At 46.7% G+C, this 12,904-nt stretch overlaps 1 protein-coding gene across 5 annotated transcripts in view; it reads left to right on the plus strand.

The window, feature by feature from the left end:
• LOC149329855 (uncharacterized) overlaps positions 1-12,904 on the plus strand; it is a 30,155-nt gene that overhangs the window by 11,428 nt on the left and 5,823 nt on the right. For 4 of the 5 annotated variants that reach the window (XM_089560594.1, XM_089560597.1, XM_089560598.1 and 1 more), the window contains 7 exons: positions 50-124; positions 201-257; positions 342-398; positions 1,678-1,734; positions 5,766-5,828; positions 9,412-9,480; positions 12,472-12,498. In XM_089560594.1, coding sequence (XP_089416720.1) covers positions 50-124; positions 201-257; positions 342-398; positions 1,678-1,734; positions 5,766-5,828; positions 9,412-9,480; positions 12,472-12,498 — 405 coding nt within the window. The remainder of the gene's footprint in view (positions 1-49; positions 125-200; positions 258-341; positions 399-1,677; positions 1,735-5,765; positions 5,829-9,411; positions 9,481-12,471; positions 12,499-12,904) is intronic. The other variant, XM_089560596.1, reaches the window with a different exon arrangement.

Here is a 12,904-nt window from a genome sequence, read left to right on the forward strand (position 1 = left end):
ATTCGTTCTCAGTTCTATTATTTCGTAATTCTTGTGTTGTGCTTCTCAGCAGGCAGCCATGGCACATCCCGCTGACCAGGACACTCCAAGTCAGGATGTTCGTATTTGGGATGTAAGCAAATCGGTACGCATCAATAGTTCATGCGTAAACTACAAGTTCCTTGTTTTATCAATGCGTTTTATTATATCTTACATGCAAGGTCAGTCCGGAAGGCGCCGATGGAAAGCCTTCCGTGCAGGACAGTCCCTACTTCAAAGTGAGTGTGGCTAAATCGTAAAGCAGCTGTCGTTTGCTGCGTCAACAAGAGCCATCCAGTGATTTTAATGTATTTACCTTCCAGATGAGATCGGCGCAGGAAGAAGGGAAAACACCGCCGAAATTTCCGGATTATCTCACCGTAAGAGCATTAACCTTTATTCTGATGGTGGTAGAATCGGGCGCCTTTTTTTTCAACTTGCGCACTCCTAGTGGGCTGATTCCTATTTTTGTTTTGTCTTTACGGAGATACTGAAAAAAAAAATGTGCCAAAGCGCTGCGCATGAAGAAGCAGCCATGAGCAGCTCTTCGTCCCGTGCTTTTTGCTGAATACAATGTTCGTGTAATATTCAGTTCTTCTGGTACTCTCGCTTGCTGAGTATTTCCAGTGCTTAAACAAATGTTCTCTGAGGCTATTAATTCCAGCGTTATTTCATTATTTGTACTTTGAGAAAAGATGAACCTAATTATTCAAGCTCTCATCAAATATTGCTTTACTGCGAATATTCTTCTACTTGTACACTGTATCGATAGAAGCCTGAAGAAGACTGGGAGGAGATTTTGCGCGTACGAGTTTTCGAAAACAGGGACTTGTCACCAAAACAGCCTATGTTTACTTCTGCCTGCGTGTTACTCCAGATGGGAAATTTTATTTTCACGCCACTCTGTAAAAAGCCGCCGCTGTGGCTCAGTGGTTATGGTGCTCGGCTGCTAACCCGAAAGGCGCGGGTTCGATCCCGGCCGCGGCGGTCGCATTTCGATGGAGGCGAAATTCTAGAGGCCCGTGTACTGTGCGATGTCAGTGCACGTTAAAGAACTCCAAGGTGGTCGAAATTACCGGAGCCCTCCACCACGGCACCCCTCATAGCCTGAGTCACTTTGGGACGTTAATCCCCATAAAACCAAGCCACTCTGCAAAACAAATAACACATATTGCTGTCTCCACCCTGTACTGACTAGAATTGCTGTGTTGACACTGATATGCAACAAAAAAAATTGTCTCATCGAGTAATGCGCTGCGGTTCTTTGAAAATACAGTTGAAAAGTTTTTGTTTGCGGGAATAAAACGCAAAAGTTGTTGACACTGTCTCAGAATGATCAATGTTAAGCTCAGCTGACTTTTGTTAACCGACTAGGGAGAGATCTAGCTCCTAGCAGACTTTGCTTTTAGCTTCAGAGCAATCCCTTACTTCTGCAGTAGTGGCATCACGGAGTCGACGGTTATCTTATTGTATGGCTGCTCTCGCCCAATCCGTTCTTCACTTCCAAATCACATCTCTCTGTTAATCGTTAAGATGTATCTCGTTCTCTGAACAATCAGTATTTATTTCCTCGTCGTTCCCTAAAATTGACCATGCGTACTCAGTGTCTGGAGGTAGATTCTTCTGACGTTTTGATGCTCCTACGACTTTTTTCTAAAGGGAAGTCCACCCTGTGTCAGTGACGAGCCGCCTCAGCGGGCTGTGGATCCTTACATCGTAAGTGACGTTTTTTCCCTACTTTCTTGCACGTGGCAGCCAGGGTATGGGACAGGCGCCTTCCTGGTTGGTTCAGTGACCATCGTGTTTGGCTATTGACCACGAGGTAGCGGAACCGAAGCCCATACGCGAAGGCCACATTTCAACAGAGGCGACGGGATCACTTCAGCTCCGGCTTAAGTGTATGGCGCAATAGCGTAATGGGTTAATTCCCACATGCAGTTAAAATTCGATCTGAGGAAACTCGTTCTTACAAAGTTCCCGATCTAACGAACAAATTCTGATTCCCCGGCAAGTACCCATTGGGCTCAGTGTCTAAATAACCCGAAATAACGAAACAAACGACCGCTAAACCCGATTTAACGAAGATTTTCCGGCAATAACTGACTAAAAAATACGGTTATTTCCCGTTTATTTTGCCCAAGATGTCTCTCAACTTGTTGGCACCGTGCCGAAATATGACGTCTAAGCGCCTAGGTCGCGGCCCGGCCCTGGTTTCATTCTAGCGGGGCCGCAAGCTGAGCCGCTGCACGGAGCAAAGGACTGGGCATTCAGCGGCGCTTCTTACCTTGCCTTGAAATCCGTTTTACCAGGTGGCGCTTTTAAGCACAAGAGATTCGGGCCGCTTTGGAAGAATTTTCATATGCGCAGGTGCGGATTGTCGGCAAATACGATGCTGCGGTATAGCTTCTAGGTGCCGTAACGTTGCCATTTCAAATTTCAAAGAGTGGAAAGGTTTTACGAATTTTCCGATTTCACGAAATAGTTCGTCGCTGTTCTTCACTCCATTAAATCGGGTTTTAACTGTAATCAGAACGTCATTCTCTGCATTGCATTCATCGATCCCTGGGAGTTCTCATACCGCTCCTGGCGCGGTGGTGCAGCGGCTAAGTGATGTGCCATGCCCTGCGATGGCAGGTGCTCCCAGCGGTGGGCCTTGTGCGAACCAGGTCCCCCTTCCTGAGCGACCAATCACTAATTTAACTAACACCTGGCACGGCGGGCAGTTAGTTTACTATCCGGTGGGCAGCTTGTAAGGACACTGCAAGATCACGTGATCTAGCTGGCCTACCTGCCTTCTGGGTCGCTCTCTGTGAACCACCTGCAGAGGTATGCTGATGATCTTTCGCTCACAATTACGACGTCGACAACACCTGCGCCGGATTTTTTGCGTAACGGCGCCATTAACGCTGTCGCATTAAGAGCGCCATTGTACTGTGTGATGGCAGAGCGCGTTGAAAAATCCAGAGTACTCGAAATTCATCTCGGAGCCCTACACCACAGCCACACTTTATCTCTGCCTACCTTCATCACCTACATGATTTCTTCGCTGTGTATTCACTGTAATATGTCCCAGAAGAATATAGCATCACTACACAGAATCAAACAAAGGCCAGTGTCTCTGCACAGGCGACAATTCACCGTCCATGGCACAAACATCTCCTTAGCATGAAGCCATGCCTTGGGAGGCATCGTCGATGTGTGCTTTAAAGGTTTTTGCAGCAGATGAAATGCACATTCGCGTAAGACGTTTTAAAACTTTGGCATCAAGAAACTCCAGAAAACGTTGCTGACACAAAGGTACAGGAAACAAAAACTCTAAGTACCTGAGTCATCTTCCTTCTGGAGGGGCTATACAAGTAATCTAAAGAAAAGCACGCAGTGGGGAAATAAAGGTGCAAGACCGCCGCGGTGGCTTAATGGTTATGATGCTAGGCTGCTGACTCGGAAGACGCGGGCTCGATCCCGGCTATGGCAGTCGATTTTTGATGGAGGCGAAATTCTAGAGGCCCGTGTACTCTGCGATGTCAGTGCACGTAAAAGAACCCCAAGTGGCCGAAATTTCCGGAGCCCTCCACTACGGCATCCCTCTTAGCCTTAGTCGCTTTGGGGTGTTGAGTCTCAATAAACAAATAAACCAGAAATAAAGGTGTCCGCAACTTCCTTCAACATAGCGGCCCCTCCCCAAGCCTGTGCAGCGGTGCGAATAGGGAAGGTAAATGAGCACTAAGACTCCTGATAAGCACAGCTGCTAAAATGGACTGATTCACCGATTTGGAAAAAAAAAGAATTCGAAGCAAGCTGATGCAGAAATAAGTGAACAAGGCCTATTCCACCGGACTCTAGGGAAAGAAGCAGGTTGTCACTACGCATGGAATCCCATTGGGAGCGCCATACGAAGGTAGCAAATATTTTGTGCATCACCTGCACTTGTTTTCTCGCATATTAGAGAACCTGGAAGACATAGACAAGTTTTGAAAATAAAAAAAATGTTGCAAACTTGAGCCCGAGCAAACACCAACAGTTCCTTCCCCATCCAAGCCAGGGTTTGACGCCTTATGTACAATCGGTGAAACCCACTGGACTCCACTGCTGCGAATAAGTCGCAGAGGATCCCCTAGGTACTGAAGGACGCCGCAGTCCCAGCTTATGCCACCAAATTAACTTTTGAAAATTTTAAATAATTTAATAGAGCATCATCTCTTAGTAATATTTTCGTCACAATCTGTCCTCTTTGTTTTTACAGGGACAGCCTTCATGACATTCTGGATTTCCTATGCAAGCATAACCGCACTGTGAAGCTTCGCGGCGCGGCCACTATGAGCGCGCTGCTTTCTCGGCGCACAAAGGGGAAAGAAAGTTCGCGTGGCCGCCACATGACGCGGTGGTTAGTGACGTCACAGCTGTCAATGCAGAGCGCGGCTGCCGCATGGTTAGCGTCATTCTGTTTCGACATGGAAGGAGAGGGCGTTATTCTCCTGTAACGTCCTCTTCTGTTACTCTCCTGGAGCGCCAATCCTATAGCGCAGGCCACAGGAATGACGCAGCGAAGTACGCTGCCCAGACGTGCGTGTGCACGCACAAGCGTTCGCACTAACACAAAAATGCTGCTGCACGCTGTATAACAGCCTGCCGTTTTTTGTCTTTTTTTTCGAAAATTTGTCGTGCGCTTTGAACGGGCAAGACCATCGTGGTCTGTGTTAGAGCACTGCACGGGCCTCAATCTGAGGCCCAAGCCCGGCCCAGGCCCGAGACCTGAAGCCCGAGCCCGGCCCAGGCCCGCGGCTTCAAGCCCGGGCCCGGCCCAGGCCCGCTAAGTTATCGCTCTAGCGGGCGCGGCCCGGCCCGTGAATCCCGGAGTGAAGCCCAGCCCGGGCCCGGCCCGGCTCGTTTCACAGTAACGCTTGTGATATGCTACTCACTCTGAGCAAGTAGACTGCTACTAGACCGATAAGAAACTGGCCGACAAAGGTTCTGAAACCACAGTTTGGCTTGCAGAAAGTTGGTTCTTCTTAACCCAGAAGGAAGTGATTAAGAGTAGTGTTCGCCACGCCCGTCTTTTGGACAGTGATCTCGTGTAGGTGATCTCGTGTAGTGATCTCGTGTAGGCCCGCGGGCCGGGCCGGGCCCGGGCTTTCGGGCGGGCCCGAGCCCTTGCAGTGCACTAAGTCTGTGTGTTAGAAGGAACAATACCTCTTGCTGAGAGCAGTAAAGTTTTCTTTTCTAGGATATAGCTCTATACGCCACAAGCCTAAACACTGTAATTTGTTTTGTGAGAGGGAGGAAACACAGAACACTTCAAACAAAAATAGGTTTTGGACTGTGTGCTTCGCAAAACCTCTAATTGCACCTGTCGTCGCCAGTGTGAAATGACAGTGTAATGTTGGCAAGTGGGGTTATCGCGTCCTCCGAGCTTACCGCAGGTAATCACTTCTAGCGAAATGTGCGAGACGCTAGCTGAACTGCCAGAAAAAGGCAGACTTGGCCAGCTGGGAGGAAAATATGCATTTTTGGCGTCTTCCTGGAAACAAACAAAAAGATAAGAGTGACGCCCACGTCATTTCCACGACTAATACCAGAGTCTCTTATCAAAATTCTGTCCGTCTGTGTGTCTCTCACTATGTCCAGTTCGTTAAGAAAATGCGCGAATGAGTTTGAACATGGGTGTCTGTATGCGTTTTTGTGTGCGTGCTCTTGCTTGAAAAAAAAAGCTCATGTATGCTTACGTGGTATCTTTATTTGTAATGCAGCTATATCAGGAGCTCGAAAAGGCCCGTCAGGCGATAAGCGACATGACAGCCAAATTCGCCAAGGTGAGAGCAGTCAAGTTACACGCACATGTTTATTTAAGTATCCATTCAAAATGTTTTTTTTCGAAAGTGTAACAGCCATATCCTATGCAACACACTGGGTGGTGTGAAAATGGGTGCCCCTTTGTTGCTGCTGTTTTCATGCGACGGCAATTAAGAGTCCAGAGTCTTGCAGGCAACCTAACAGTGCAGCAAATCGGACGTGTTGACCACAAGAAGCTGGAAGCTCTGGTATGCCGGCTTTATTGAGCTCCGAAGAACTTCATGAAGACGATGAAAATAATTAAGGCGGTAGAATAAAAAAAATAAACTTTTACACTATAAACAAAGGCCACAAATGGGTTTATTTCAGTGTTGTAAAATAGGCAGTCAGCTTAATCAAATTATTGCCCTTTTAATGCTAATGGCATATTCGTATCCGAGACGTCTCTGGTTCTAAATTCTTTGATGTCATCTAATTGGCCAGCAATACACCTTCAAAGCGAAACAGCACGGACAAATGGGGCTGAAGAAGAGACGCACAAACTTCGCGGTCTGTTTGTACGAATCCCCAGTTTCTGCGTGTCGTTTTCCTTGGACGATGCATCAGTACCAACTCACCCAGCTAGCCATTCCTGTACAGCATTAGGTTTTTCTTTTTCCTTTTCAGCAATAGGCAATTCGAGCTGAGCGTTTTTACGACCAGCGGAGAGGAGCGGACGACTTTGCATGCGCGCGTCGCTGGGCCGGCCAGCGTTTTTGCGGAGCGAAGCTTACGCCCGCTGGGAAGCCCTCTCCAGCGGAGCGATACGCAGCGCGCGAGCGTGCGTAAGAGTGATCGGGCGTGTGTGGGTATTCAAGGTGGCAGCCTCTTTTGTACGTCTAAAATGCAACACTTACCAAATAATTAACTAAAAACACAATCTACCGTTAGTAAACAGTTTCAGTTCATTATTAGCAGGCTTAATTGATATCCTTTTCACTCTGACTCTAATTGTGACCGACAGGTGGAGCAGAAGAGCAAGCGACTCTAAAGTCACTGGAACTCTGAAAGTACCGCAACCAGCGGGCGGCGCGCGGGCAACATTGAGGTGTTGTTGCCAGAGGTGGTCCAGCGCGGCGAGCGCGTCGTCTGCTAGGCGAAGAAAGTCTCCCTTGCAGCCGCCTTGTTCAACGGTTTTGCACAAAAATTGATCGATGAAAGTATTGATGATTGAGAGCTTAGATGAGGTGAGGGTTTACGAAAACCTTGAAAGCGTCGCACGACAGCTGCGCTGCCTCTCGTATTCTTGAGCCCACGGATGTGAGCTAACAACGCAAGAAGCAGGCTTGTCATATCGCTTCCGTGAGAAGTTCGCAAATGCATGTTTTCGGGACCCGGAAAACTTTAAAGCCAGCAGGCTTCGTACATACGAGCGGGATATAGCAAAACGTTTAGTAAATCGGTTCACTTGGAAGTCTGCTGCGTATAAAACGTTCCCTTTACGCTTACTGTTTCCTGACGCCTGTTCTTCCCTCCGTCTGGTCAGTCGCCGGTCGGATGCTTGTGGGAGGCAGTTGGGCGACGCCAAGGTCGACGAGGGGGCCAACGCTCTGTGTGGCCAGATAGCCAGATATCATGCGGACGCGCTGTGCCTGTATTTCGATGGAGGAGAAATACAAAAACTCCCGTCCGCAGTGCGATGTAAGTACGCGTTAAATAACTCCAAGTGGCATAAATTCCCCCACTGCGCTCCACTTGGGCACCCCTCATAGCTAACGTGTCACTTCGGGACGTTAGATTCCGCAATTTATTATTTTTTATTTAAGCCTCATTAGGCAATTTCGATGACCAGCAGGAAAAAAATCTCGTAAAGCAACGTCTCCGAAGCCGTTTATAGTTGTCCCACGCGCACGAACACCGGCACACGACGCACAGAGACACGCACACGCACACAGACACACGCGCGCACATCACACATGCGCGCACAAAGACAGACGCGCGCACAGACCCACACGTGCGCGCAGACACGCACACGCACGCAGGTATACGCTCAAATAGAGGCACAGACACGCGCGTGCATACGCACACAGACACACGCACGCAGACAGACAGACACACACGCACACAGACGCGATACTGAACGTGCTATTTCGTAAAACACTCCGTCCAACCACCTCGGAAGCACTGCGCCCCGTCGGCTCCTAGAGCGAGTGGACCATCTATGGCGGCGCCTAATCACGTGATCGCAACTGGCCAATAGGCGGCGCGGCGGCAAAGAGAAAACAGCTGCGGTACTTTCAGAGTTCTCGAGAAGACGTGCGATCCGCCCGGCTAAAATTCTTTTCTTGCGTGCCTCTCCGCTGTTGCATCAGCTCGCCCGCTCCGCCCCGCTGGCCGTAAAAAGGCACAGCTTAAACTGTCTAATGAAAGACAGTCCTGGTTGCAGAGTATTCAGTGTCTTCCATGTGCTTTGCATAAATATCTCTGGGAGCATCGGAATAGCTATGCCCGTTAATAAAGACTTACACAGGCGAAGCACTAAAGTAGGCGTAGGAATCAGAATGAAGAAAACCAAGGTTATTTTAGACAGACTGTGAAGGGAATACCTCTCCTTACGAGAGCTAGTGACCGCAGATGTACACCATAAGAGTTAAATAACTGACAGAGAAAGAAGTGGACGAAGTGCGTTTTTCAGGCACTCTCCTGACATTCAAGGCAGCTTACCAATATAAAAATGAAGACAAAGATTAATGAAAAACAAACCGCACAAGGAGCAACAAAAGCCGCAGCCAGAAAGAAGCAAAAAATAGATGACATGCCGTACATTCACAAAATATGCGTTCACCTTAAGTATGTAGGATCTCCCTGCAATGTTAGTCATAATCTCGGCCCCACACAAAACTAGCAAAACGGTGCAGAAAGAGCTTCCGAAAAGAAACATGACTGCAAGATGCGCGATAGAGTATCAAAGGAAGTTTGTGCGCTGCAAAGCAGACGTAGCGCATTTGGTGCCACTCTCATGCGGAGAGTGCTGTATCGGCCAAACTGGCCGACGCGTAACTGAGCGTCTGGGTGGAAATTATCGCTAGGTAGGGCAATACGGTTATGGTGGCAAGACATTGTAGTTCGTGCAAGAGTGCAGTCCTATATTTAAGGCTTGGCCGATTTTGTATTAACACAGGAATCGGCTAACCCGAGCGGTTGTTGAGACGAATGAAATTCTTAGATATGGCCCTCGTTGCGTGACTGCTCCTTCAGTTGCTTTACTAGATAAATAATTGAAGTTCTTTATGAGGAACAAATATGGCACGGTCGCGTTTGGATTTCGGCACGTGTGGCATTAAAGTTGCTGTATTTGTCACGTCTGAATGATCATCCTGATTGTGAAAGCGTATATTCTTTGTTGCAGTCATAATAAAATCCCGTTAAAATTTGCTCCTCTTTGTGTCTGCTTTCATTTGTTATCTTGTGTGTGCGCAGTTATTGCCAAAAGTCTCTCTTCATGCCTCTCACAATCAACACTTGATTCGAAAAATACCGTAATGAGTTGGAAAATGGGTTTCTGCATGTTTTTCTGCTTGAAACAGGATGCCATGTATGCTTACGCGGTGTCTTCATTTTTAGTTTCAGTGTGCTGAGCAACTCGAAGAGGCACAGAGCGAAATAAGCAACCTGAAAGATGAAAACGGGAAGGTGAGTTCAATGAAGTTGAGCACATATTTATTGAAATACGTAGCCCAAAGGCTTCTCCTAGAGTGCAAAAGCCTTACGCAACACACCGGGTAGTATAATGGTAGGCGACTCTTTGTTTCTTTGTTGTAGCTGTTTTCAAGCGACGGCATTCAACAGCCCAGAGTCTTGAAGGTGACCTCTGGAGTTAAGCTAATTGTTCGTTCTGGCATCATGATGGTGGAGGCTTTTGGATAAGGAATTTATTACGACGCGAAAAACTGCACAAAAATCGGCGGAAATCATAACGAGACTATCAACGATACTATTATTAGAGACTAGCGAAATCTATAACGAGACTACGAGACACTAACGAGACTACGAAAACAACGAGAAAATCATAACGATACATGATGATTGTGATTGCATCAATAAATGAAGTTTCTAGAGCATGTAAGCAAGGCTCTCATAGCGCTATGTGACCCTGTGTAACCGCTGTGTCCTAGGATAAAATAGGGGTTCGCTTAGCTGTTATGATATCCGCGTTCACCTGAATCCAGTTTATGGCCCTTTTAATTCCAAGGGCGCATTCTTGTTTGTTATTTCTTCCCATTATGTTCATTTTGGAAGATAGCTGCCGGTGCATAAAAACTTCGGTGAGAACGCGGTGTTCATGATTCGACCAATTTGTATCATAACGGGTAAATTCGCCGCCAGATTAACAAAACGGCGCATAAAGCGAAATCTTCTGTGCTAAGTTATTCTGTGTCGTCTAGATGTCCAGCATTAGACCTTCAAAGCAAAAGAACGTTCACAAAAGAAAGGAAGTCCATAGACTCAGCAATCTTTTTGTGTGTCTTTTCCTCCGTCCAGTTTGTGCGCGTCGTTTTCCTTTGAAGATGAACCATTAGCGACTCACCGGTCTAGTCATTCTTGCGCCACGGCAGATCTTTTTTGGTTATTTTCCACAAACACAGACGGTACTTGTAACGGAGTTGTGAATCGCATGTACTTTGCATAAATGTAGGTTGGGCCAGTGCAATAGTTTAACCTAAGCAGAACGATTAGTTACAAATTAATGGAATAAAACTATAAGGTAACGTTCAGTAGACAAGGATGGGAACAGGAGTTCACGATAGGCTGCCAGACATCGCAAAAGGTAAGAGAATACACCTGCTTACGACAGGTAGTGAGCGCAGATCCGCACCACGAGAGGGAAATAAACTGATCAAATAGGAATGGGGTGGAGTGGAGTACATTTAACAGGTAATCACAGATCATGAACACCAGTTTACCCTTACAATTCAAAAGAAAGCATTCCACAGAGCTCTCTCTGGTTGTGAAAAGGGATCTAATTTAAGTTCAAGGCGTGGTATACAATATCCCCTGCTCGAAGTGCTCGGTGTCGTACATTGGCGAAGCCAAGAATGTCCCCGAAGGAAAGACACCACAAAATGAAGTCAAATAACTGAACAAAGATCGAAAGGCGGTCGAGGACCCCCGCGAGGCGTGTGACCACAAGACTGACCTCGAGATGACCATTGTGCTGGATACCGAGCCGCGCCCGCGCAGAAGGCTTTTAGGTTAGTTATGATATATTAACCAGACGCGAGGAAATGTTAACCGCTCCCTTGGAACCGTTCCCCCCGCTTACATCAACGGTCTACGGCCAGTAACCCAACGGCTGACTAAACGAGGACTTAAAAAAGGCAAGCTGCAACTACCCCGCAGTCGCACGTGATGAAGGAACCGGGGAAAAGTAGTGTGTTCTTTATTTTTATTTCTTGGTTGGCGTTCTTTTCTTGCTTAATGTTTACCAGTGTGACTTAAGTGGACAGTATGTAGTAGCTGTATTTTTCTAGTACTCAGATAGGGGGCGGAAATGTGAAGGCCAAAGAATAGGCTTGAATCCGAAGTTAGGTCAGAGCAGCGGCCTAAGCCAAGGAAAACGATAGTGGTGACGTAAAAATGCTAACAGACCAGAATGGGTCAAGGAACAAACTTGAGGTAATGATATCCTAGGTGAAATCAAGAAGACAACATGGGCATGGGTAGGGCAGAGCTTGTAATGAGAAGGAATGACAACTGATGGGTAGCGTCATTAAGGGTAACGGACTGACCTCTCAGGGAAGGCAAGCGTATCAAGGGAAAGCAGAAAGTTAGGTTGGCGTATGAGATTAAGAAGTCTGCGGGGATACGGTGGCCACAGCTGGCACAGGACAGTTATTGGAGAGATATTGGAGAGGCATTTGTTCAGCAGTGGGCATAATCAGGATGATTGTGATGATGGTGATGAGTAATTGATGAGTTGATGAGTAATTAAGTGTATTTCAAGAAAAGCAAATAGCAGGAACTGGCAGAGAGTCACGTGGCCAAACGAGATTAGCAAATTTTCACGGTTAAGATGACCGCTGCAAGCGCAGAGTGTTAATTTTCGTTGAGTGGCGAAGGCCATTCTCCTGGAATGAGCGTAGTTAGGCTGACGATGATAATGGTTGTAATGAATAAAAAACAGCGATAACAAGACTTAAACACACAAGAAGGACCTGCGCCCTTTGTTGTTCGGATAATCGTCAGCAGCAGCAGCAACTTTATACGCTGCCTTTTTTTTAGATTATTGATCCTGTACCAATACGCCCCACTCACGGTCTTTCTCCTTTTTCCTTCATTGATTACAAAGGTTATTAACTATTGGCTTTTCGTTTCTGTGTGTCGCGGTTTTATTTTTAACTTTCATTCACGTGCAGGAATTTTTTCTCGTTCTCACAGCTTTTGTAAAACAAAGATCAATAGATGTGCCTGCCGTTGTGGCAAAATTTTACTTAGTCTTGCTGCATGCAATTGAGTCATTTCGGCAAAATCTTCTAATCTGCAAATTTCTCTTTAAATATAAACGCAAAACGCTCGTCAGGAATCCTTGAACTTTCTACTACGGCTGCTAAGTCTTGATGACTTCGTTTTAGACGATGTGAGTGTCCTGTGTTGCAATTCCCTTTCTCTTTCTTTTTTTTTCAGCTAAAAGAGGAGCTGCGTAAAAAAGACGTAAGTTCTCGCTTTGCTGAAGCAAATGCGCCAGTTCACTTCGTTTTAACGGCCATATTCTGTAGCGCATTCATTCATTTTCCAGCCCTGCATCGCACTGCTGAGCGCTACACTTCAGACACATAAGAATATTGTGTCTTGCCTACTTATTTTATTCTTGTGCACAAGGACATAGTGTTTTCGTCGCTGTTACTGTCGCAATCATAACAAATCAACCAAAAGCCAACCCTATCTTGCACAGTTATAAATATGCCTTGGAGTTATCGCATCTACGAAAAAAAAATCGTCGCACAGCACTACGCAGAGCATTCAGCTATCATTACGTGAAACAGTTTTTCTTGTTAGATCGGCGTTTCCCCTCGGTTGCGAACTGAATCGAAAACAAGAACCCAATTGCACCTGACAC

This window comes from Amblyomma mixtum, chromosome 9, assembly GCF_055824585.1.
Source record: "Amblyomma mixtum isolate Tamu chromosome 9, ASM5582458v1, whole genome shotgun sequence".
NCBI lineage: Eukaryota > Metazoa > Arthropoda > Arachnida > Ixodida > Ixodidae > Amblyomma > Amblyomma mixtum.